The 27197-nt window shown below is 50.1% G+C and overlaps 1 protein-coding gene across 3 annotated transcripts in view; it reads right to left on the bottom strand.

The window, feature by feature from the left end:
- Positions 1-27197, bottom strand: part of ZFHX3 (zinc finger homeobox 3) — a 191891-nt gene that overhangs the window by 110520 nt on the left and 54174 nt on the right. For all 3 annotated transcript variants that reach the window (XM_063334933.1, XM_063334934.1, XM_063334935.1), the window contains one exon: positions 2330-5073. In XM_063334933.1, the coding sequence (XP_063191003.1) occupies positions 2330-5027 (2698 nt within the window). In that variant the 5' untranslated portion in view covers positions 5028-5073. The remainder of the gene's footprint in view (positions 1-2329; positions 5074-27197) is intronic.

Genomic DNA, 27197 nt, shown 5'->3' with positions numbered 1-27197 from the left:
TACAGACATGCAATACCACAATGTTCATTACAGTCCTAAGCAGGACAAACTGCAGCTTACAAGACAACCTGAAAGCTGAGTTTGTTCGAGGAACAGCATCTCATTTTCATCCACGCGTATCTCCGCTCACACAGAGGACTGGTAGGAGAGGGAGTCCCACCTGCATGAACTGCCAGGAACCCGTCTTTCCGTCGCAGCAGTCAGCGATCTTTTTCCTTGATCCACTCTATCCCTCCCTGCCATGGCAGAATTATACCCTCCGTACAGCTACCCCTGTGTACTGCTCACTAAACACCTGAGGCGAAGGGAATCCACCACTTGCCTTCTATGCTCTGTATCTCCTAATCGTAGCGTTTTTTCTAAGCGTCTCTTAGGCTGTATCCTGAAATCCTCTCTTTGAATCAGTCTCTCCTAAATGCATCATGCGGTAAAAACCCAAAAGCAGAATCTTCTGAATTATTAATATTCTAACTCAAACCCAGTTTTGGACTGAAATCTAAAAACAGGAAAAATCTGCTCCACTTCTAGCAAAGGTCATAGCACATGCATATGAGTCTAACGAGCCGAGCTTGTGTCAGGTGCTCATTGACACGGGAAGGGCCTCCCTCCATAATCCTCAGCTCCAGATCTGCAACCACCACGTGCACAACTCACAAGTCATTCTCCAGTCGAGCTCATATACATTCAAGGCCTTGTCGTGCACTTTAGGAGGCTTCAGTTAAAACACTCCCAACTTCTCTCATGCCGACCGCCCTGTGCTTCAGTAAGGAGAGGCCATGAGCTCTAAAAGGGCGCCTTCCAAGAAACCCACCATGGATGACACCGTAACTTTATACACTAGAAGCTATATTACAAATGACTGTCAATTACATCTGTTGGCAACTTGGAGCTATTGAAAATACGCTAAAAAAGACTGTGTCCTTGACCTCCCGAAGACGCACGCTGGGACACCACTGGGGGGAGGGGGAAGATAATTAATTTATAGTCACTTGAGTTCCTTCGTTTTCTTTTTCATTTTTTTAGTATCTTGTGTTGTTGTTCTCTCGTATGACTTTCATGTCCTTCTGGACTAATAATAAACTGTACTATGAATAGCTGAAGGAAAGCAGAACATGCATGAGACCAACGAACCAGCAATGGAGCGCATCAGTAACAACGGCATCGATGGACGGACAAGGTTCGGGAGGGCAGAGTGCTGCATGGAGAGGAAAGCAGGTAAAGTGGCAGATTTCTTTTCACATATTTTCTCAAGGCACTGTGAAAAATTCTCAGCAGCAGCAAAGCAACATAGAGACGGCAGTAACTTCAGTCAGTATCTGCCACGTCTGAAGCGTGTGGGGGCCCTCTGTTCTGCGCCAGCTCTCACCCCACAGCACTGCGAAGTTCAAACACAGCGGGAAGCACATGCGCTCTCCCAGCGGCTGCTGCCGGCCCTGGGTGACAAAAGCAGCTTGGGGGAGGAACCTAGAGGGACCTGACCCCCTATCCCCACTCTAAATCTAACTCTTGGGCTAAATTGTTTGGGGACAGGGTGTGCCCCCCACTGTGCCAAGCACAGCGCCAACACGAACAGGAGGAATGCTCGTTGTCAGGAAAAACCCATTTGGTAGTTCATTTGTAAATGTTTTCGCCATCTGACGAGAGAAATAATCTTCTCTCTCTATAGCCATTCTTCTCCAGTTTAATAATTCTCATCTGGTCAAGCCTCGAATCTTGTATCTTACGCTGGCATCAGAGGAACGGTTTCAGCTCAGCTTCTTCAGTGGAGGAACACTCCCCTTCCACCAAATTCATCACAGTTCTCAAAACTTGCTTACCTTTTCTTCTCAGGGCAACACAGCACGTAACAAACCAACTCAACAACTGCCTCTGAGAGCGCCAGCAGCTGATGACACCCTCTCACAAAGCCACCCGCCAAACTACTCACACCCCTTACCAGACCAAGGAAAAACCATTAGGAAACACTGTAGTAAGGATGCTTTCCACAACAAGAAGGAACGTTTAATGCACCTCAGCAATAATCCGTATCTACAGTTTTATTAGCTCCCTGCTAAAACTCTTAGAAAATGTACCAGAAAAGTAACACATTTTCCCAGAATGAGAAAAACTTGTCTGGGGGAAAGCAGAAGAGAGGTCTCCACTGTGTAGTCTCCATCCTCGACCAGCACAAAAGGTAACTCATTGCATTGCGGCTGCACTACACAGCGGGCTGCAGAGACAGAAGGAAGGGATCTGGCACACAGCACCCAGTCCACGCACAAGGGTTTTGCAGTAACGCAAACAATCCCTCCCTTACACATGGACACGCTGGAAAACCCTTCAGCCTCACCTAGAGATGGAGCCATTGGTGCCATGGGATTGGTGGGATCGAGCTGAAATCCACCCATCATGAACTGTGCATCTGAGGAAGTGCTGTCCATCTTCAAGTTGGGAAGGTTCATGTTCTGCGCCAGGTAGTACTGGTAGAGCTCGGCCTCGGCGGGGGACGGCAGGCTGCCGAGGCCCAGGTGCCGGTTGTGTTGGATTTGGGACATATTTTGCTGAAGCAGCATCATATTGTGCATGTGCTTCTCACTGGTCATGTGAATCCGAAGGTTTCTAGCTACGTTGGTCTCATAGTCGCACACCTCGCACCGCCACGTAGGTTTGGTTTTTGGTTTGGTGGGGGAGGGGGCCCCACAGGTGCTACTAATGTTGGCTGCCGCGGCCGCTGCGGCTGCCGCAGCTGCTGCCGCCGCCCCAGCGGTGTGGCTGAAGACTTGCTCTCCCCCTCCGTTCTGCAGGTTTTGCATGTTGTTGAGATGCTTGTCGGACTGCATATGAATACTGAGGTTGCCTTTGGTAGTAGTGGAGTAGTTACAGACCTCGCAGCGGAAGGGCTTGTAACCACAGGTGTAGCTCTCACCCCGTGCCAGCCGCGGGTGTGGCTGTCCACTCTTGCAGTAGACGCAGGAGCCACCCGGCTCGGGATGTTTCTCCTTCATGTGCGCCTCAAGCGTCTGCTGGTACTTGTAGTGCCAATTGCACTTGGGACACTTGAGTGTCTTACATGAGTTGCGAGAATGCATCATAGTCATGTGGCCACCCAGCGACCGCGAGGAGCCCAGGACCGTGTCGCACTTTGGGCACTCCACGCCGCTCCCCGAGGGGCACTCCCCACCCCCAAGTTCACAGAGGGGGCCAGCATGCTGGTGATGGGAGATGTAGCTCCCGTCCTCGCCCTCCGCACTCTCATTTGGTTCTGGTGCTGTGGCATTGTCTTTATTGGCACTTTCATCGATAAAGTCCAGCCTCCTGCTGCCCTCTGCCACGCTGGCTCCGCCGCCCTCATTGTTAAAGCTTAAGTGATTCCTCCTGTTTGCACCATCAAAGACAAAGGAAGAAGCAGAATTAGAACTAGTAGAAGCTGTGCCCCGCGACAGGGTCTGGAGCACGTTAGGCATTAAGGGAGAGTTAGAAATGCTTTGGTTTGAGAGAGCAAGGTCCTTTTTGCTGCTGCCGCCGCCTGCCACAGCCCCAGCATCCTCCTGGGGACGGTCCTCCAGTTCGTCCTCCAACTCGCTCGGAAACAGTCCTTTGCAACCCTCATCATCCTCATCTTCTTCCTCTTCCTCCTCCTCCTCCTCTTCTTCCTCCTCCTCCACATCCTCCTCCTCCTCCTCCTCCACCTCCTCGACCGGCTCTGCCTTTTCCGAGAGGCTGTCCTGGTCGCCCCCCTCTTGCTTCTCCCCCTCTGCCACCCCAGGGTCCTTCCCCTCTGAGGATTTGGTGGGACTGGAAGCCAGCGGGCCCAGGGGGACTGAGGTAATGGGAGTCTTCAGGGCCGAGCTGGTCAGCCCGCCCAGGTTGAGGAGCGCGCCAGGGGCCAGGACGCCCGCCGGCGACGGCTCCGCTCCGCCGGCTGCCCCGGCCTGGAGGGCCTGCTCGCCTTCCATGCGAATGCCACTGAATTTACCATAAAAACTGTGTCCAGGGCCCATGAGGTTAGCTGCAGAAACGAGAGGGTGCTGAAAGGTTTTGTTTTTTGGTTCCAGAAAGCTGACAAGGGGTTCCTTGTCTTTGCCTATCCCTTGGATGATAGCGGAGATGTTCTTATTGCTAAGAATTTTCCGCTCCTCCTCACTCAGAGTCATTCGGTGGTCGTGCACCGCGTGGGTCACGAACGAGCGGACATACCCAAAGGAGAGCTTGCACAAGAAACACATCAGGATGGGCTTCCTCTTCCCATAGAGCACAAAGCCATCGAATTTGGACAGGTCCACATTGTTGGGAACATCTTTGGATACGCAGGAGCTTTTGGCAGAACCGTCGCTGTTCAGGTAATCCTTGTTGCTTTTGTGTCGCACATCGAAGACGCGGAAGCTGTGCAGGACGGGGCTGATGCCCGCCAGGGCTGAGGTATTCGGGAAGGCCTGGTCTGAGCCCTCAAACCACTTCCCGAAGGATGAGGCTATGTGGAAGGTGTTGATGATCTGTGGGTAGACGGGAGCGGCGGTGGAGGGCTCTCCCTGCTTGGGCAGAGAGTTCGGGAGCAGCGAGGGGAGAGCCCCGCTGCCGCAGGCGCCCCCGCTCTGCACCAGCTGGCTGAGGCTCTCCACGATGTAGGCCGAGCCGTCCGGCTGGTAGACGATCTCGCCGGCCAGGTTCTCCACGTCGCTCTCCTCCTCCCCGTCCTCGCTGCTCTCGCTCCCGCTCTCCCCCCTCAGCGGCGGGGGCGGGCGGGCGCCGGCGCAGCGGTGCTCCATGTAGCTCTGCAGGCCGGCGAAGGAGGCGGCGCACTGGCCGCAGCTCACCTCCTTGCCGGCGGGCTCGGCGCCGGGGCCGGCCGCGGCGCTGCTCTCGGGGACGCGCTCGGGGAAAGGGACCCTCAGGCTGTCCAGGGGGCCGCGGCTCTCCGCCGCGGGCTGCTCCATGCTGCCGGCCGTGTCGGGGAGGTGGGCGCTGTTGAGATCAGTCCATTGCTGGTGCTGAGGGATGCCGCACCCATTGTCCTTCCCGGGGATGACGGGAGAGTCACAGCCTTCCATGGCAGGGCCGGCACGGAGCGCTCATTGCACCCGCTACGGCTTGGACCTGCAGGCGGAGAAAGAAGGAGAAAGGCAGGTGAGTCAGGGAGGGGAGATGGTTCCTGTAAAGACCCCACCACCTCAAAGGCTGCCGATCCCGCTCTTCGGAACCAAATGGGAGGCTGAGAGAGCTGGCGCCCCAAGATGGGCTCCGGGAACGGGCAGCCTGGCTTTGGGTAACACACCGCTGGAAACAAGCGATGGAGATACGATGGAAGCAGGAACACAAGAGGCAAATCAAAGGGACACAGAAGGTGGTGAAAACCTCCCCCAACACGTTCCCTGAAGGGGAGCAGGAAGATTGTAGGACCTGCACTGCCTCCCCCGAAGCCTTAGATCTTCAGAAAACAAACAAAAAACCAAACAAAAATGTAACAGAAAAGCTTTTGATGAAAACGGAATTAAGACACTAAAACAGAACAGTGGTGGAACTTTGAAACTTTGTAAAAATTGTACTCTGTGCCTCCCTAAGCCAGATGCTGTCATTTTCGGGTGATTTCCCTCTGTTAGTGGTTCAGGGAGCACAGAACCAGAGCTACCACACGTGCACCTCCGTGGCAGACCATGAGAAACAGAACAACTCAAAGAGATTTTGGAGTAACAGCGTTTGGTATGCACAGGAGATTTAATTGCTGTGTTCTGGACAGAGTTTAAACAGAGAGACGTCAGGAGGGAAACCAAACAGGAAATTCCAGATCTGACAAGGGTCCATCCTGGGGATCGGAAAGCGCTCAGCCCACCACGCGCCAGGAAGCTCCCAGAGATCCTGCAGGGCACAGCCTCTGGGCACAGATGGCTTCCTATCGCCCCCAGAGGCAAATGGCCGATGCAGGTCCTAGAGGAGAAGGAAGAACACCCTTCCCACTATTTCTGTTCCACCAGATACGAGATCTGGAGAACTCCCACTGACTGACAGGCAGCCGGCGAGCATGGGCTGCTGGGCACGGCTGACATTCACCTCCACCCTGTTTGCTGCATCCTGCCAGTGTCCCTTAAGCTTCGATCCTAACAGAGCCAGTCTGACAGGACGCGCCTGTCTAGAGGTTACAGACCTCTGAGATTAGGTGGTGCTACCGTTAGGAGCTGCAGCATTGTAATGCAGACCGCAGATCAGCAGGAGATTGCCAGTTCAGCTGCAAACCCACCAAGAACCCTGTCTGCAGGGAAGCATTTCTACAGTTTGCTTCCCATAGAGAGCTCTGCACAAGCCACATGGGAGGAAACACCAGCAGAAATCAAAGCACTACTGCCTCGTCTGCAAAAGTGATTTTTAACCTGTCGTCCACAGCTTTCCTCAAGTATACAGACACAAAACATCCACAGAAAACAACTGAGGAAAAACTGTACGAGCAGAGGCCAACTTGTCCGTGTTTTTACCATCTGCGAAAAAGGGAAGACTCATGCTCTAGATCTGTCCTCGTCAATGGCACACAGTACTTTCTTCCACAGTATTTTATCTTCTACCAACTAAACACAAGCACCACTTTGCTTGTCAGACTATTCCAAAACTGAATACGTGCTTAGGGAGAGTTTTTGCTGATATTCAGTATAAGGGTTTGAGCGGCACAACAGGTTTAATTTAACAACATGATGTTACTTCTTAAGCTGACTCAGTGGGATTTGCTCCAAATAACACATTTACATTTATACAAATTATTTTAAGTCTTTCTTTAAATCTCTTTCATTTACCACAGCTTTCTCAAAGCTGCTCCTGAGCATCCTCCGAGCAGTTGCTGCTTCAGCTCGTGAGATACTCCGTGCAGCGCAGTGCTGGAGCTCTGCCTAGACCAGACCGTTAGTGACGACTTCCCCCCGCTCTGCCCACAGCAGCCTTGTGTACGTACCAGCTGACACCTAGGGGCTTTAAGGTCTCTCCCTTCGAAGGCTGCAGTCACATTAGCAGCCTGCTGCCACCCTTCGTCTCTTTCACCAGAGACTATTAGTGTTTTGACAACCTACACCGCTATCTAAACCTTAAATATTATAATCATTGTTTGAAAGTGTTTCCAGTGCTCTCAAGCTCCATTTGAGTCCACGAGGCACGGGAGACCCTTGCAAGCTCCTGCAGAGCAGCGTGCCTGTAACAGACAGCAGCCCTTTCCCCCACGCATCCACCGGCCCGGCACACACTGCACGCAACCGTGTCAGCGCCCGGGGACCCGCTGTGGCACCGACATGCAACTGGTACTTCAACAACCAGGGGAAGAGAAGAAAAAGTACGAAGAGAACCGAAAATTTGCCAGAGAAGTCCTGATAAGCCAGTGCAAAGCTGGTGACACGCCATAGCAGCACTGAATGAAGTACCTGAATTTGTTTGAGCAAAAGAAAAGGGAGCAACTTTCAATATTGTCTTTGTTTTTCCTGGTTTCATTACCTACCAGTTTATTTTCCCTTACTACATGAAGCCATCCATAATTTTTCTGACTTGTCTCACATGTTCGCATTTTCCCTTTACGCTGTTTCCTACAGAAGTATGGATACATAATGACAGATACTTGTACTTACATGTGTGTCAGACGCACGTATGTTTATACGCATTCACTTTTTCCAAGCCCTCTTCATCCGCAACAATGGAAATTTATAGTTTTTGTGATACCATAAACTAACACTAATAACAGTATGTTAGAATTCACACGATCCCTCTAGGTGAGAAGAGGCTCTCTCCCCCTTATCCTCCAAATACTGCAGTGCCTTTTGGGGGTTACTCCTGCACACTCTTTGGGAACACCATCCCTAAATGCTTTTGCCTAGTAGGTATTTATGGCTTCTGACGCCCTTTCCTCTGCCCTGGCGAGCCATCCACTGCGGAGGAAAGAAAAAGCTCTCCCTGCTAGCACCAGCAAGCACTCCAGCAGTTAGAGAGAGCAGGGGGATGTGTCTTCTGCCTGTCCTCACCCCTGCATCAGCAGTAATGCTCCCCTACACCCAAACGCTGCTCCTGGGCCGTGGGAAGCAGAAGTGGAACAGGACAAAAGCAAGTCAAATCTCTCTCACGCTGCTGACCGTCAGATTGGGATCGTAGACATACCTGTTTGAAGGTATCTGGGCAGGTTTTTTTTGTCCTGTTTTACTTCTGGTGAAGCTTGAGAAAAACTATTTAGAACTACCTATGAAGGTAGAAAGTAACACTTCCCGAAGCAAGCGTGGCAAAGATGCCTAGGGAAGGACATGGAGGCGCAACGGTGTAATGATCCAAAGTGTTCACACGCAGTATCACCTTACAGCGTTTCTGATCCTCAACTTCCTCGGACCCTATGCCATACACAGCTGCCGTTGTGGTTGCACTGGGAATAAATAGTGATCTGATCCGCAATAAAAACAACCTGGTGCACTGAATGGGGTAAGAAAGAGGAGTACCATAATACTGTTGACAAAAGGCTCAGTCTTCTTAATCAGCCAGTTTTGCTTACCTTAGCTAAAACGACACTTCAACGCTGCATTGTAACAGCTCTCATTTACAACAGCGCTCTCCCACTGAACACTTGTCCTTAACTGTGTGTTTTCCTCAAATTGATCCCAGATCCTTCGGTGTTGAAGCTGCATATTCACCTTCCCACAACATGACATACTCTCTCCCCCTCACTGCTACCTTTTGCGTTGACAACTGCAATCCAAATTAAACCAAAACAAATTCATACTGGGTGAAAAAACTGAGTAATATAAGAAACGCCATAAGCCTTGTATTTCTGCCAAGAAAAGTTTTGGGAATATCTACGCAGACTTCAAAATGCAATGTGGAACAACCGCACCCCACAAACGCTTTTAGACAAAAACCACTCAGTTTGCCAGCACCGCCGGCTCCCCAGGAAACATGTCGAGATGAGATACAGCACGAACCTGAGCCTCTCCGTTATCAAGAACTCTCGACTGGCAGGAAGATGCCTGACTGACAGTTGGGCCAAAAGCATTAGCAGGGCTGATGGGGCGGGAGGGTTAACAGCCTGATTGTAAAATCAATGTAATAAATGCTTGGTAAGTTACAGGAACATGCGGGAAGAGGAGGACGCGATTGATAAAGGACTGCGGCTTTGATGCTGCACTGGGGACTTGTTTATTGACAAGAAAGCCAATCTCTTCTCCCCGCCAGGCCAGGCCAGGCAAACCTGCAAGCGCTTACCAATTAATTGGTGGGCTTTTCTGCCTTGGGTTGCTTTAACATCTCTCTCCCCACTCACTCCAAGTTAACCAGCTCAGGAAGCACTACTCCAAAGGAATCTCCTGTCCCTTTCCTCAACATGGAGGAGCCCTTCCAAGGCAGGTGGTAAAACCCACAGCCAAAAGACAGCCTGCCGAGAGCCTCTGGACAGAGCCTTGGCTCTATGCAAACCCAAGCTTTTCTTGCCCATTTTTAGTTCATCACCAGAGCTACTCCTGAAGGACGATGATCAGGGAAGAAGAGTCACAGAAATATTTGTTTCTATTCGTACAGGAACTGCAGATATCATCCCTCTAAACTGAAAGGAGCGATTGCCTCATTAAAGCAAACCAGACTTTACGCAGGGGTACAATGCGGTTATTAATTCACTATTACGGGCGCCGCACCTTCCTCCATCCCACACCACCCCTACGCGACCTGCACAGGCCAAGAAGAGCTTGTGAGGGCAGACAGACCTCTGCGCGCTCCACACCTCCCATCCTCTCCCCACCCGCCGCCCCCTCTGCTCTGTTTATCAGCCAGTCAATAAGAAAAGGTAGTTCTTACTTAAGGAGGCAGAAGTCAACTCGTCAGGTCGATCAGCACTCTGTCTGTAAACATGGTTTCCCGTAAAATCAATGAACTCCAGTTACAGAGAGAACAGCCTGAGTGCCGGAGACTCCCTGCACTCCCACCGCCCCAGCGGCAGGGAAGGGCTCTCCCCAGTCCCTTCTCCAGCCTCGCGTCCCACCGCTGCTCCCCATACCACACTCACTGGGCCTCTGGCGCACAGCCCACCCAAGCCCCTGCTCCTTCCCTGCAGCATCGCTGCATCTCGCCGCCCCAAGCAGATTTGGGACCCAGATGGAGGAGCGTGGACACCATGGGGCAGGGAGTGCTCCACCAGGGCAGGAGCAGCAGCCACGGTGGTCCCGAGCTGAGCTACATCAGACAGCACAGTACAGACTAAAGCAGTGCAGTACGTGCCCCATTCTTTCATCCAGAGTTTCTACTAACCACGGCTGGTGGTTTGCAACCACGCTCTGTCCAGAACGCAAGTGCAGTCGATCCCTGCGTCTCCCCCCGTCACCTCCTTCCAGCCCCGGCCCCATCCTCACGGGGACAGACGTGCCATCTTACAGCAACGCTTCCACTGCCAAGGAGCGGCTGGTGCTAAACCAACACCCTCCACCCCCCTGGCAAGCTGCGGGCTCCTGGGGCAGCCCCTGGCCCGCAACACCAGGCTGCTTCCACCCCAGGGACGTGCGGCAGCAGCGCGGGCGGCAGGGACAGGAGCGGGAGGGAGGAGGGGGTTCCTGCTGTTGCCCAGGCTTCCCGAGAATTAAATATGAACAGCCGTGCTGTGTAATTTTAAATTGTTAATTAGCACAGGGTTAATTAGGCGGCCCTTTCACAAGAGGCTGTTTGGCAGTAAACCAAGACTGGAAGCAATGAGGAAGGAGGAAAACAAAAGGAGAAAGAGACAGTGAGAAACTGTTCCCTCAGCTAATGACCCACATGGCACCATGAAAAAAAGGGCACCGAGGACAGGGAAAAGATACAAGCAGATGCATTACATCCACGGCCATTACCCTGGAAGATACCCAGCGAGGCACCCCTCCCCCTGCCTATTCCCACCGCCGCGCGGTGGAGAGAAGTGCTCAACCCTGTAATGAGCAGGGTCTGCTCCTTCAGAGCATCCTGGCAAGCAGCAGAGGCTCAAACTCCCGCCAGCTCTTAAGCTTTTTGCCATGGCTCCAAAAAAGATGTGGCTCATGCAAAAGCTCACAGTCAGCATCTGGACTGAGTGGTTCCTGTTGGAAAAAACTGCACAACAGCCTCTAAACTTTGTAAATACACACCTACCTGTTGTGTCAACAGAATGCTCTATAAATCAATACCATGAACACAGGCTGAGAGACTACCCTAGATTAGCTCCAGCACAGGTGCTGGTGATTCAGAGCGGAAGCGGAAAGAGACCGCGGCAAGGGGACAACGACAGCGTACAGACTAAAGGGCGGGCTTAGATGCTCTGGGCACATCCCTCCGTACACGCTCATCTTGGCCTTTCACAGTGTCCTCAGAGGACGGAGCCTGGCAAGCGCTAGTGCTAATGCTCAGGTCAGCCAAGGAGCTCCTGTCTCTGGAAGGGCACTTGCTGACACCCGTTCCAGCCTAAAAAAGAGACAGGCGTACCAAAGGTGACCGAGCAGCCAAGTAAAATTCACAATCCCTAGGACCAGGTTTATTCGAAGCTCCCAAGAACAGGAAGTTTGGGAAGGGGGATGCAAGGCAATTAGCACGTCCGTCTGGAGCGGTGACACAACGAACCCGGAGCATCAAAGCTTTCTGTGTCGCGTCCCCGCACCTGGCGTGCTACAAAGCACTCTCATAACACTTAGGAAATTGCATATGGAAAAGACATAATAAAAATCATTGCCTAGGATCGAGAATTCAAAAATTAAGGAAGAACAGAATGTATGTTGCCAAAGCAACTTTAATTTTGCTCCTTTATGCATATGCATTATGATAGTGTCTTTAATTACGCGATCACACACTGTCTCACTTAGTAAGCAGGATGGTCACATAAGAGGGTGAAATAAGGTTGCATGAGCATGTTGTCACTTTATGAGATTTATACAGCAGCTGTTATCACACAAATATGTGAAAAAGTCACTTCCTAGAATAGAAAGATCTTTTTAAATTTCCTAAGCAACAAGGGATAGATATTCAAGCTTGGTAGCAACACAGAGATAGTTTCAGTTCCCAGTTTCATAAAAAGCTTTTATCTTCCAACTTAAACAGAAGCTACAGATTCCAGCTCTCTCCCATTCATGAAGGTGCCAGAAAGCAGCAAGAATACCTGCCAGCCTAAGGGAAGCGTTGAGGATTCTGCAACAGGACTTGAAATATTAGGATAGAATAGTATGTTATGAGCCAAAATCTAAGCATAATAGTGAATGTGGATGCAGGGCTTGAAGAATGATTTCTAGTTGGGGGTTTCCATCAACGTTTTACAATGTCAGTGACTTGGGATTCCTCTTATGCAATTCCTAACAAGAAAAAAACAACCAACCCTGAAAACACTAATATTAATCTGCCAAGTTCAACATTTTAAAGAAGAAATTATAAACTAATTTTCCTCTTTCACATAGCAAGTCACATCTTGCGCCTTTCCAAGCAAGACCAAGTTGTGTTTTGGCACACACCTGATCACAGTAGAGTTGCCTCATCAACAAACGTGGTTTGCTGAGTATTCATAACGAAGTATCCGTCTTGCCAAATCCTGGACAAGCTCTGCATCTTCCTCTTCTGCGGTTAGGCTTTACCAACCAAAAGCCCAAGCTCAGTTTTGACTTTGTCTGCAGACACTGCTCAGCACCAGACTGTTGTTTCCAGATGGACACATGGCCACGTCCAACGCCACTGCACCAGGAGTGGAATTAGCAAGCCAGATCTGCCCGCTAGCGGAAGAGGATCCGGCCAACATTGACCCAGAGGTTCCAACACCCATTGACAAGAGTCCCAGGGCTGCAAGTCCTTGCGAGCCCATCTGCTATCCTGACAAAAATCAAGAATTCACACGCCTCTGTGGAAGCCCCTGCGCACGCTCTGTGTTTTCCCTTCCGAGGGATTCTAGCCAATGGGCCTCGAAGGGCACGAGGTCCCAGAAAAAGACGAGATAGCACACAGTGGTCTACAGAAAGGAAAGATCCATCAGGCACCCGAAAAGGACAGGACAGTCTTCTCCCAGCGGGAAGACAACCACATGGAGGGCTTGCCTTCGGCAGCCGACAGCGCTCCAGAACTGGCGTGCTGACAACACAAACAAGTGCTGCACTGCGCACGCTCATTAACGGGACAGAAAATGCAAGCCCTCTCTTACACACAGGCTCACATGCATAGGCACAGCCAGTCCCTCAGATCTTCACAGGATCATTAGCATAAACAGCTTTTCAAGCAGCAGGAAGCAAAGGAAACGCTGAACAAAACAGGACTGAAAGCTGTAGGGCTCAAGCACTTGGCATGAAACTTAAGAGAAAGGGTCTCCTTGAAAAGGTGAACCTTCTACATTATCCACATTTTTTCCTCTGTCCTTCACACCAGCTAAAACTGAGCCAACGAGAGTACTACAAGATGCAGGCAGCTTTTCAGAAAACATTTTGTTATGAACTGTTATTCCAAGTTTGCTGATCCCTTTGTGCCAGCTACTGTACTACACACGAAAATATTTATATAATCATCAACCCACTGCCATTGAGAGCAGAGTAATCCAGAGGAGTGCCAGAGGGTTTTAAGTGAGCAGCTGGGGAAAAGAGCAGTTATTCCTCCAGAGAGACACTTTGCACTGAAAGTATTTTGTAGCCGAGGCAAACTAGCTTAAGTTGCATTTCTCTCTATGAAACAAAGCGAAGCACTTGCTTAGTTCATAAGTGACATGGCATTTACAAGCTCCCAGGGCACGGAGCTTGTTTTCAGGTCCTGCACAAACCTCTCCTCTTGTGTAGGACACCACAGAAGTTTCAGATTTTGCTTCCACATTGGTTTGTTTCAAAACATCACACATGTCACGATTCCGCAGTTGTGCAATTCACCCCTTTGCTCTAAAAACCCAACATTTCTTGTCAAATGCCGTTTCCAGCCTATGTTGCTGCATAAATAACTACATTTGCATCTGGTTTGCATTTTCAGTGCACTGGTGTTGACCTAACTCCAAAACTAACCAAAGAGCTCTCGAGGACAAAGTGCCTCGCTCCACTGCACGGACTCCACGGGGCCTCGGGAAAAGGGCCTTACTGTTCCTCCCTTTGCCACAGTCTGAAGCTTGCCCTTTCCCCCTCCTCCACTGTCACCCTAGCAGTCTGTCCCGGAGCTTGTACCAGTAAGAGCTGCCACAGCTCCGTTTGGGCCACCTGGTCCCTACTACAAAGGGCAGTTACATCCATAAGACCTTGCACTAGGCAACATCTACAGCCATCTCACCCACAGACATGCCTGTTAAGAGAGAAATGTCCTGAGTTTCAAACATCATAAAGACACGTATAAACATACCAAAGACGAGACTTGAATCACCTGAGCGCTGCTCCTGAATGCAAGAACAAAGTGCAGCATTTATAGCAAGGCTACAGGACGCAAACCACAGCAGCAACTCCTGAAAGCGAGGGATCGCCGCTGGCTTTTGCGGCTCTGCTGGTGGTTCATCCACCCCCCATCTTCCAGTTACTCCACACACCGAGCGATCCCACCCAGGCAGAAACACTTGAGGCATTTGCACTCCGAGAGCCAACTCGCACGAACTCCCACCGCTAAGCTTCAGCCAGCCCTGCAACGCGACTTGGGGAGCAGGCACGGCCAACCTGAGACGGCCCGGCCTGGAAAGCTAATGCTCCGCTGCTGGACTGCCCTCTCCGCACAACGCTCTTCCCATGCGGGCTCACATGCCTCGGGAAGAAGCCCTGCCAACGCTTTTCCTTTCTACTGATTTACCCAAACAACACGCGCGTTCCAGACTAGTGTCAAGGGCCAAGCAGAGGGTAAGAGTTAGATTCATAAGTCATGCAGATCTCCCGTGCCAGGGCTCAGATCCAGTCCTTGTTAGGAAACAGACACGCTGCCTTGTCCCAGGCTCAGCCGCTCTTTCCCAGCCTTCGGGAAAGCTGACGCTTTGGGCAAGGAAAGCGGGCTCAGAGGCATTAGGTCATTCAGTAACCATTCTGCTTGATGCTTACACAAACACCGGGGCTGTCTGATACATTAATTCGGAATTACAGGCTGATGTTGCAAAGCCCCATTACAAAGGTCACCAGGATGTGTGCTCAGATCAGCCATGAGTGTTTTGGTATCGAGTAAATTTTACTGGTCACAGTTGTATCGCTGGAAGATAACCTAAACCCCAGAACCCTAAAACAGGTGAAGAAACCTGCCAGTGCGATTGGGAAACCTGCCCATTTGGAGTGCCTTTTAGGCAAACTTTTAGCAGACCCAAGAGGTCCTGCGTTCCCGTGAACAGAGCATCTGCACGCTCATCTGCTACCAAAACGGTGCCCCGCTCTAGACTCCACATACAGTTTAAGTATTTCCTTTATCTGGTCAAAATAAACCCTTCTGATTGCAGCAACCAACAGGAGTCAATAACTACACACCGCTCAACGGCTCAAAGTCTCAAGTTCATGCTCTCCTAGTCCCCAGCGTGCAGCCACTCTATCAGCCGCTACATCCCTGATACACTTTAGAACAAACACATCTCTTGTGAAAGTTTAACCACCTCACAAGGGAGAGCTGACACAGACTCAGATAAATACGGGTTTCAAAGCATGTGCCCGGTGGATCTGAGCAGAGTCCCGAACTCAGCTAGGACTGCGCCGTGGCACACCTGGGAGGGACGCAGGCACCTTCGGAGATGGGGAAGGAAGTTGTTACGCACATTTCTTCAGACCTCCAGGACTGAAAGCGTTACTCTGCTGCTTGGCCTCTTGCTAATTGTGGGTTTTATTTTTATTTCCTATTACCCTCTTGCACGCCTGATGAGATTATCTTACCGGAACTGACACAGCTGGAGGCTGTAGCCATACATGGAGCCTCTCAGGAGGCACTGCAATTTTATTTTCATTGATCAGAAATCAGCAGGGCAGTAAATGATGGGAAATTCCATTAGGAGAAATACCGGGCCATGAGACCCAACTATCTAGGTACACCCAAGTCCCAGAAAGTCCCGTCTTTCCTTAAAGTCCCATCTGGATGCTGACAGAGTCATCTTTCTTCCTCCCAAAATGGAGTAAGCCACTAACCTGATATTCTTAATCGCCGACTGCTCTGCCGGAAGCGGAGGCGATGCTGTCAAAACACCCCCAAGGGTTCACTTAGCTCAGACAAAGTCTTTGGTACAGGCAGCAGCATTCGGCCCCCCCAGCTCAGCGCAGGAGGCTGCTGGGGGTCAGTGGAGTTTCACAGCGCCCGCCCGACGCCACAGCCTTTGTTCTCGGGGCCAGGCAGGTGTGAGATGTGCCGGCAGGCCAGCGCATCAGCCAGTTCTCCGCTAGTCCCGGCAGAGCCCGAAGAAGCCGAGGGGACGTCCAGCGCATGCTCCCGCACCAGGCTCATTCGGAGCCCAGGTCCCCAGGGTAAAGCAGCACAACTTCGCTGCCGAGGGAGCAGCCTTCCTCCTGCAAGGGCTGAGGTCTGGGGCATGCACGGCTCGGGGGAAACCCCTTCTGACAAAGCACTACACAACATTCCCACAAGCCCAAAGTCATTTGAGCCCAAACTGAGAATCACATTTCAATCCTTTTTGAAAACACCACATACACAGAACATGCACTCAATTCCACTTCCCTGGATTAAAATCCTACCACGAAGCCTCTCTGATTAAGAGTTGGGTTTGACCTGTCCTGCTGTTAATTTTGGCACACGCCTAGAGGTTGAAAGCAGAGTCCTTTACCTCCTGCAGCAGGACGGGTGAGCCCCATCAGTAGAGCACGGGTTAACAGAAGCTGACCGCAGCACAGTTGTTAAGGTAATCAATACCAGTGAGATACTAAAGCAGCATAAGCCACATTATTGATTGCCAAGCAGATGATAAAACTGTTTATTATGATAATTGCAGGGTGCCTGCAAGATGCTCCTAGTGCTGTCTTGAGCTTTTTACAAAAACAAGAATTGCCAGGGCATAATCTTCTGCCTGAAGCCCCTCTGAACCCTGGTGCGAGTCCTCCACACTCTGCTGTGCCAAAGCAGTAACCTCGAGCCACCTTCACCTCCAAGCTACTGCTTGGATGGAGAAGGTCACATTATTAGACATACTTCAGGTCCTATTTATCATGCATACAGCCCATATTGTGGTCTCACTCTTACACACACCCCCACGCTCACATTTTCACTGGAGCATCCCCTTCCAGGGAAGCAAGAGCTCAAATACAAAACCTTGTAACTTCAGTTCTGGATCCCCCTTCTGATCAGCCGAAATTCAGAACTCCTCAACTTCCCAATCCAAAGCGTTTTCTTCAGTATTTCAATTGCTTTTTTCTCTGCTCTGGACTTTCTACAGTTTTCCACATCCTTTCTAGAAGGTTTAATAGAATTTTTCCCTTCAGGGCCTACATTATTGTGCAGTGCATTAAGAATTCTTTCTTGGTTTGGGAGATCCACCTCTGTGTACCACTGGGTAATACGTGCACGCAGGCCATACCTCAAAAACAGGTGACACACAGCGGCTTGTCAGCCTGCTGCCAGGCGCCTGCAAGACGAGCAACTGATCTACCAGCACAAAGCAAGACAACATTTTGATTCTGAAGTCGTTTCAAATACCAAAAAGTTTCTCTTGAATTAAACACAGTAACAGGCATCAATTGGCCTTTAGAAGATAAGCAAAACACAAACAGCCAGATTATATCTACTCTGGCAAAAGCATCTATTACTTTTCCATCATCAGGAGCAGGAATGGAAACTATAACACAACCGGGCTCCACGTTGCCACCACTGCCAAATGACAGCTGAAAATGAGTTTAACAAGAGCTGAAGCTCCAGGGTTCTGTCAGCAGCTCTACGGGCACTAATTATGGAGCACGGGTCCCATTATCTCCCAGTATGGACAAGGCTCTGACAGCTTCATCTCAGTATTAACCCAAAGGACCAATGCTACGGACTGCAGGCAGTACTCGGTGCAAACTCCCCCGTTTTTGGCTGACTGCTTTCGTGCAGTCTGGGTCACTTTCTCTAAGTAATCACAGTCGACACTTGCAAAATAAACTTTACACCGGTCAAAGCAATCTTTCTATGGCCTGGCCTGAACCTGGATTAGACCACAGATGGTGCTTCAGGCTAACGCCCTTTCTTCCTCTTCCTTCTCTTCTTTGTGCCTTCTCTCATGAGCATCTGAGTGACCTCCCTACTCTCTGGTGCCCACCCTCCAGTTCACCCATTCTCTGGTGCCTCCTCCGGCCTTTAAAGGTTGCCAATTCCTCCACAAGCATAGTCAGTGAAGGATTCTCAAGCCAAATTCTTCTACAGGTTCAAAGACAAAACCTTACACATCCTTACAGCCCTCTCTCATCCTTCCATAGCTGAACCAACCTCTTATTTTCCAGGCTGGTCCTTGCCGCGCACACCTGTACCAAAGGAGACTGGTGAGGATGGTGTTTTACCTCTACAGCTTGCCTGTAGGGCAGTTAAAAGGTTAATGATGGAATTCAATGTGATCGAAACTGGCGCTCCAATGAATGAACATGCCGTACCACACAGCCACTGCCTTAGAGGCTGAAGATTTTGGCCATGATCTTCTAAAACTTGTCTGCTCTCACCCCAAAACACTGGTAGCGATGGGCTGCAGAGCCTCATGAAACTCATCACAGAGGTCTTGGAGGGCTGGGGCTGTCTTTCAGACTCCCATCAGTAATTCTGAATATAAGCAAGATTAAAACAATCCTTTCTTATTAAAATCTAGCAAAGGGAAAGAGACCTCCCACCCTATCGCTCTTCGAAAGGGCCAGCCTCCACTCACCTCTTCCTGCCAGGTCCAGAAGGAGCGAAGAGTCACCTGCAGCCAGCGCCAACCACCAGCACATCAGGTTCTCCAAGACAAGGGACCCTTCGTTGTTACTAGAAAATCCGCTATCATTTACAGCCAACCCCAGCTCCACAAGCCTTCTGCAAAGCTGACTCTTCCATCTAAAGCACTAACACGTGCAGCTCGACTCTATACATAAGGCTTCTTGTCTCACGCGCACTTCTTGAGTCATGCAGTAGGCAAAGCACCAGCGTTACACGACAGCTACCTCATTGCAAGACACGGTCCCCGGAGCCAGAGCCCTGCAGGGTCCTCACTGGGAGACGGCCGAGCATCACTGACCATACTCACTAGGACACAGGGCGGAGGCACCTCCCTGAAGCCTTACTGGAATTTACTTTTTTTTTTTTTCCTTCCTGTTCTAGAACAGTATTCCAGAAAACGATTCAGAGTCTCAAACAATTTTGTTCTACCCCTCCACAGAATGGGAGAAAATCAGGGCCATTTCAACAATGGACAGAGCACCTGAACGGCTTAAGTCGTCAAGAGGGATAAGTAACAAACATGAGGCAGTAAATTCTCCAGTCACCCATGGAAAGCTCCACAGAATACATCAACTTTGTAGCAGTGAGAGAAGCTGCTTCTACAGCACAAGAGGACAAGTCAAATAATGGTCTTGAAGATGACTACTGAACAGCCAGCCCTGCCTTCAGACACCCACACTTTCCCACTAAGGCCCGGAAAGGTCACCACTTACAGTCAGCAAGACCAGGCAACGGGAGAGACAGATCAATCTTTTAAACACAAAACAAAAAAACCCCTAACACAGCAGCCAAAAAGGGTCGATGAAATTTCAAGTGGTCTTCTCTGTCTTCTGTGTTGTTAATACCTCTGTGCTCAGAAAGCTACCGCAGAAAGCCTCTTAAGCCAGAGACTAACCTTAGCTGAATAACTCCAAGCTCCCCACGTAAACTGCTTTAATACTAGGCACGGTAATTAGTGCCGTAACAGTAACGACAGTTGCTAACCATGGTGGACCTAGATAACAAAGACTCCCCAGAAAAGACTGCTGCCAGTTGTAACCTGCCCAGTTCCTAATAAACTGCAGCTGAGAAAAAAGGATAAAACAGCTCCAAGAGATGGGATTTCTTCCCCCCGCAGTGCTTTCCCCAACCTCTTGCAAAACCCATTGCTCCCAGAATGGCTGCAGCAGTGACAGAGTCAAGCTGTTGGAAGCCACTGGGACATGCAGGACTGGGAAGTACTCAACTGACTCTGCTGTGGATCAAGCAACGCTTGCAGCTCATTGCTTTCAGCGTTATTTATCATACGTTCTATAAGAGCACCTGAAGGCTCCATCGATGCCGGACTACCCCGTGGTCAGCAGCAGCCGTCCTGCTCCTCCAGGCCTCGGGTGGTCGCAGCCTCAGTGCGCCGACTGTGCTCCACCTTCGCGCACCCACCCCTCCATGCTTGGCACTGGAAGGCAGCACACGTACCAGAGGTGGCGACTCTGTCCAACCGATGCAAGCTTTGCACTGCTCCTCCACGCTTTACCAAGAACCTTCCGCTTGCTAAAGCAGAATGAGCCACCCAGGATCCAGCCCCGCTCCCCAGTCCTCCTGGAAATGCAGCACGGGGGACACCAGCTCACACCCCTCCCGCAGAGAAGCCAAGGACAGCAGATTGGTGCCCCAATACCACTTACTCTTCTTGAAAACATCTGTTTTCATCATCACTATTACTTTTAATTAGCACTTTACAGCAGCCTTAAGCCCTCCCAGCTGGAGGCAAGTTCTGCTCCTAAATGAACAATTAGAAGGTACACTAAGGGAATTTTTTTCTCATCTTCAGAAATGGCTTTCTCAGCAGAGCTAAAAGGCAAGGCACCTGGTTAAGCGAAACTCCCTTGAAGGGGTATCTTCAGGCACTGCTCAAAGCCCACAGGTCACCCCGGGATTCCTCCTGCACAAGCGGGGCTACTGAAGTCAGGAACTTGAAATACTGAACTTCAGCGTTACTAATGAAGGGGTCTTAACGCTTCTGCCCTGCATCACTCACTGGACGGCCTCCTCTTCCTCACCTGGTCACAATAATTGCCCTGAGAAAAATCAAAGATTTCAATGCCCATCTCACTTGTGGAAGGCCCCTGACATAATTTAATTTGCTCAAGAGTTCAGGCCAAGTACAAGCTGAAAAGACCGAGCCCTATTAAATGCATAAGAAAATAGGTCCATATGAAGCATAATTACTAGAAATATGGTCTCCTGATCAAGCGCTTCTCTGAAAAAACAGCAATGAGAAACATCCACAAAAAAGCCCCAAGAGGCGGCCTCAGCCATTTTCAAGAAAGCAAGAAGACAGAGAGGTGAAATGTCAGAAGGATGCCGCGGGAAAGGGCTGTCCCATGGGCCACCACCACCTCCCCAGCCCTGGCGCACAGCACAGCATCAACGGATTCAAGGCTTTAATTAGAAACAAGCCATGAAGCTCCAAAACTCTTCAGTCAACACTGATCAAAACCCACAGCTATCGCCCCCCTCTCTAGTTCAATCAGGGCTGATACCCTACCATCAAGCTGCTCCCAAAGCACGCGAGACTTGGGCAGTCCTGTGGGAACCAGCACCCCCAGCGCCCCACTCCCACCCCAAGGGGAGCAGAACCTGTGAATGAAAGGGACCAAGACGCTTCACCCTCATCTTTCCCAAATCCAGTCTCTTCCTCACATTACGGAACCAAAATTTTACAGGAGTTCGCATCTATGATAAAGTCCAGAAGTCTAATGCACAGAAAAGGAACAAGTGAAGAACTAATGAAGTTACCAACGCAGGTAACAGCTTTCATTGTAGTGTTACAACTGCACTGTCTGCTGAATCCAAGAGGCATGTTTCGTTCTTTCCCTCAGTTTTTTCATACCTCGTTAAGCCCCACTGAAGAGAAGCTGCCCAACACCACTGCATTTATCACAATTCGGATTCGTATTTGGAAAACAAACCTTGTGTTAGAGAGAGTATTCCAGAAACATGTTGACAATCCTAAGCCTACAGAATGACAAGGCTTAAAATAACACTAATATCATCATTTCCACTCAAAATTGTAACCCTTTAAGTCACTCGGTTTCCCCTGCTCCCCTTTGCATTTTCCTCTTCCTCGCCCTTCACAGCGACTTTCTCGCAGCCCTGCTCTGAGCACTGAGTTAAATTCCATGTCAGTGACATTCCCTGGCAGATGTGAAATAAACTTTATTTATTTAACCTTTGTTTACAGCTCATGCCTGGGAAAGTTTATTTAACCTACACAGGTGGGATATTACCTACAGTTTGTAGCCCGCGGTAAGGGACAGAAACACCAGCACCAGAAGATCCACTGGCTTGTTTCGAAACCACAGGAGCAGAGGAGCCTGCAGAGCCAGGCTGGGGGAGCCGAGCCCCCGTCCGTCAGTGCCACAGCGGGTCCTGAACACGGGCTGCACCACCGCGCCCGGCCCAGCTCCAAGCCCCTGCCCTCCCCGCCATGGCGTGGGGCATCTACTCTCGAGAAGAGCATCTTTTCTATCCAGCACTTGCAATACAGCAAGGATATATGCGTGTCACTGTGTTCACTGCCCCAGACTAGTGAAGGATGTAAGGCTAAAAAGCCTGACACCAGTTACTCCACCCTGCCCCGCAGAAGCCCCTGCTAAGCGTGCAGCAGCCATGCTGAGCACCAGCGTTCCTCCCCACGACCCCACTGCTGCCAACTGCAACGCCACGGGGAGCCGAGGCAGCGCGCGGAGGGAAGGATCCCCGCCTGGCTCAGCCCATCCCCTCGCTGGGTATTCAAGCGTTTACTCAGCTCTCCAACATCTGCCTCTGGAGAAGGGGAAGCGAACGCTTCCAGTGTCCAATGAGCCCAGATACCGATCAGACCACAATGCCAACAAGGGGGAAAAAAGGAAACACAAAACAATTAATTCTTGGCTCTTTGTTTTAGCTCTAGGCGAGGGAAGGTGCATGGCAGAGAGAGAGGAGACTGGAACAGACGGAGGTTGGGACTGGCTCCAAGAGCCCCAGGGGCGACAGCTCTGGCTCCCAACCCCAGAAACATGGGGCTGCTCTCCAACAGGTGAGGGCTCAGGCAGGCTCCCCGGGCAGAGGGAACAAAGAAAGCTTCTCAGGCAAGATTTCTTTCGACTTCTCTGTGCCCAGGCGAATTGGTGAGAAGCCCCTCAGAGAGAGAACGGGGCTAAGCTATCGAGTAAATCCCCACTCTTGCAACCAGGTCTGAATGCAGCTTCCTCACCATCTCCCCTCCAAAAGGGCAACACTTTCCCGGCGAGATAACTTAAAAAAGAGCCTCACAACTGCAGGGGTTTATTCTGTTCTTGGTGGGGTTTGCGATGCATCCCGCTGAATGTTTTCCCCTCTGATAAGATGACAACGTGGCCTGTGAACACCAGGACCTGCCTGCGCCACACGACACCAGGGTCAGAACAGCCACAGTGGCCGCGGCAGCAAACAGAGGTGTTCGCCCAAGGCGACACAAAAAGCCTGCCTGGCTTTTCAAACCGAATCCTGGCAGTAAATCTGCAGGTTAATCGTCCAATACAGAAATGTCTCAGTGATCTCACAAATTTCTTCCACTGAAAACACTTAAATCACTGCTTCTACAGCAACAAAAATTCTCCGCATTTAAGGATGAACCACTTAGCAGCTTTCTAAAAGGCATCCAGGGAACACGCGCATCCCCAGCAGCCACACCTCAGCGGGGATGCTGGGAAGAAAAACTTTAGAAAAAAAGAAAAAAAAAAAAAAGGAAAACAAGCAAAGAGATGTGCACTGATCCTGAATCTGCAGAAAGGGAACTGGGAGTCCCATTGGAAAGCCATCATACCCGTGTGGTAGGAGGGTAAGCGGATTGATCACCTGTGCTCCCTTGAAAAACCAGCCCCAGTGACGGAAACTGAGTCTCTGGCATCCCTGAAGGCCCCAGCCCAGCACAGCTTAAAGCCCGACCCCTCTCTGCATGACAGGCAGCCGCATAAACAAACCTATGCAACACGCCACGCAAAAAACCCTTTGGTTAATTCGAAAGTCAACTGAATAACTGAAATAGAAATTAACTGTAAAAGTACAAATAATTTCTCACTCTTTAAAGAATTTTTCGAAGAAAAATATGCAAAACCACAAGTAATTATAACTGTTAGGTGGAAAAGAAATGCACCCGTTCAACAATTGAACTAATGTATACATTAGCATAAGCAAAGGAAGGAGTTGGAAGAGAATGACACAAGAAATCCCCCACTTCTACACAATAAGCGATCCGAACAGGAGCCTTGAAATCCAGTCCCCGCTTCTAAAGGTAACTTACTTCTTCCTCTTTGTCAAGGTTCAAAACAGAAAAGCCATGTGAAGCTCTTGCCTAAGTCACACTGCACTGCTAGCTGTGCCAGTGTGCTACAGGGAGAATACCAGATCACTACGTACGTAGGATGACCACGATCAACACCTCTGAAGGTGGTGGAAGTCAGACAGGTCACCTTTACTAAATGGAAAAAAATAAAAATCTCTCAGTCATAAAATAGTCTGGAACAATGTGCAGCTTTTTCAAGACCTGTAACTTCATTATCGCAAGTCAATGAAGATGCATTTACCCTCCAACCATTTCCTCACAAAAATCTAAGGTCCAACTTTAACCATGTCCTGCCCATGCTGAGAGCAGAATTACTATTTTACCAGGATTTGCATGCTTGATTTTAGTTCCTCACCCTTGAAATCCTGTGGATCATCCATGGATATTCTGACACACCTGCTCCACAACAGACATATGTAACCACCAGCAATTACACAAAAAAGCCTAAATTATCCCTTGAGCCTTCTAAATCTGAGGCCTAGAACAGACTGTGCTTTCTCTTACAGTCCCTGTGACAGAAAGAAGCTGGAGCACGGAGTAGAGGAGATTCTTCTCCAGGGCTGAGCGTATCCGGCACCGCACGAGAGCCAGCAACAAAAAAAAAGGAGGAAGAGGAAGAAAAGGTTTCTTCCTCCCACCTGGAAGCTGGAAGCCACATTGCCAGGAGGCTGAGGACCAGAGCTAGTCCCCGACGGAGCCCTTCACCAAGGTACCTGGGGTCAAGGTTGCCCTACCCATCTCCAGCTGCCCATTGCTGCAGCTCTGGGGGACTGACGGGATTTGAAGGCATGAAACAAGCACGGGAGACTTGGGCCAGCTTCAAGGGGGGTCTAAAGGTGACCATCAACCAGGAGAGCTTCTGCGGAATGTGCTGTTCTGCAGTAATTACCCAGGAACACCTCTCTGCTCAGGCACCTTCCCAGGAGCAATGGGGAAGAGATACGACTTTTTCCAGCAATCAACAGTTCATTTTTGAAGCATTAAAGACCAAAACCATGAACAACTCCAGTACAGAGCCCAGAAGAGCTTTAAGAAAAATCACCACAAAATAACTGATTTAATTTTACCATACAGACAAGATCAGCAGATCCCACTACTCAGGAAGCCCAATTGGTTGTGACGTAGAAAATCGTGAGTTAGTAACGGCAATATGGAAAGCGGCAATATGATTTTCCCATAGCGAGCAAAAAGGGGGAATATACAAGGCAACATGAGCAGAAAGAAGTTCAAGAGAAAATTCAATATGGTAAGTAGCAAGTGAGTTAAAAAGAGCCAGAATAGATGTTAAATGAGAAAGTTGTTCCTTATTTTTCTTTCAAAAGCAAAACCCCAAATGCAAAGCAATTTTTCTTTCAAAAGCAAAACCCCAATTGGGAAAAGCTTAATTAAGAAGGCCTGCTTCAAAGGTTCACAGAAGAGACAACATGAAAAGAAGGGGGAAAGGAAAGAGTTTAAACTCCAGGAAGGTATTGCTCTTCATTGCAACACTCCTCTTGGAGCGCCCGACACCCCACTCGCAGCCTGTGGTCACCCAGGGCTGCGGGGGCCGAGGCCCGTCAGCGCCGTGCTGAGCCTGCCCGACGTGCTGGCGGGATCCAGCCCCCCAGAGGGACGTGCCATGGTCACTCCAGCAGCAGTCTGGTGGGCTCTGCCCCATGCAGAAATGCCCCTGAACCACCTCAAAACACGCTCAGCCCTGAGAAGCCCTGAGCCAGCACTGGCCTCCTGTGGCTTCCCCTCCGGAGCCCTCCGGACCATGGAAAAGCTTTTGTCTGCCATATCTTTTCCTTCTTTTCCTGTTTTCTCCCTCTAAGCAGAGTAGAACTGTCACAGCACTGGATTCAAAGCGAAAGTGTCCCTCATAATACAAACACTAAAATGGCGATACTTCAGCGAGACCTTCCAGAGACCCGTGGAAGTCCAAGAACATTTAGCAACATTCCTTGATCCTGCAGCCCAGCAGGTCCAAATCCCTAACTTAGAGAGGCTGCCAAGAAACCTCACCCAGGAAGCTTCATCTCATCACCCAGGCAGTCTCCTTTGAATGAGGTCCTTCTACAGCTCCTTCCTTTCTGCTCTGCCCTCCGCCTAGCCGCAAGGCGGAGGTACCAGCTTCACAAGTCAGACAAAGAATGAACTAATTTACAAAACAAGTCTCTAATTTACAAAGTCTCTTCCTCACCCCCACATCCCTTCCCTGCCAGGCAGGGAGAAGCAGCAGGCATCCTGCCATTTGCTTGCAGGCAAGGTTTTAACTACTTGGGTAAATGAGGATCAGGAGATACCTTCGGGAAGCAAGGCCTAAAGGAATCATTATATCATCCAGCCTGGCCTCCTGCACATCAAAGGCTGAATGACTGTGGCTCTTCGTCAGCTCCATCCAAGAGGATCAGACTGGAAGCGAAGCTGAGAAGTAGTTTGCACACTTTTTCACAAGCCTGCACGCTCTGTTTATCAATAAAAATAGGAAATACACAATTTTCAAGCCATAGGTTATTATAGATATGGCCCTGTTAAAACGCTGAGGAATTTACAGAGAGGTTTCCCACTAAAAATGAAAAAAACCACACCAACAAAAACAACCGAAGAGCATTTTACTATCTTTTTTACCATTTTAATATCCCATTTACATTACTCTATGCATTAGTTACAGACCAAACAAGAGTGCTGAAACAGTATGCATGCAACATCCAGCATACGTCTCCCTCTCCAAGAGTTCCCACCATGCCTGTGCTGGGCCTGTGCAAACCCAGCCATCGGCAAAGCCACAGCAGCACACGCTGCTCGCACCCGTGAGCGGAGTCACAGGTGAGCCCGGGCCAGCGCTGAAGGCTTCGACATCTCTGACCGCACTCCCGACACAGGAGCTCTGCTCCGCTCTGAAGAAGCTGCGCAAGGGAAGGCCAGCAGGTTGCTCAAGTCCATTATGAATGCAAAGAAGAGATGAACTTGAACCCAAGTCTCCAGCACCAAAAACACTTGGCAATTTTTCTCTCCCCGCTGAGGTCCTTTCCCCCCTTGCACATCTGCTTTGGTAGTTGCGATACGCTGGCCGCTTGGGAACGATTTCTCCCTGAAGGTCAAACCCGTATGCCTTCTACTG

This window comes from Chroicocephalus ridibundus, chromosome 4, assembly GCF_963924245.1.
Source record: "Chroicocephalus ridibundus chromosome 4, bChrRid1.1, whole genome shotgun sequence".
Lineage (NCBI taxonomy): Eukaryota > Metazoa > Chordata > Aves > Charadriiformes > Laridae > Chroicocephalus > Chroicocephalus ridibundus.
The sequence above is the reverse complement of the archived record's forward strand: the minus strand, read 5'-3'. Positions and strand labels throughout refer to the sequence as shown.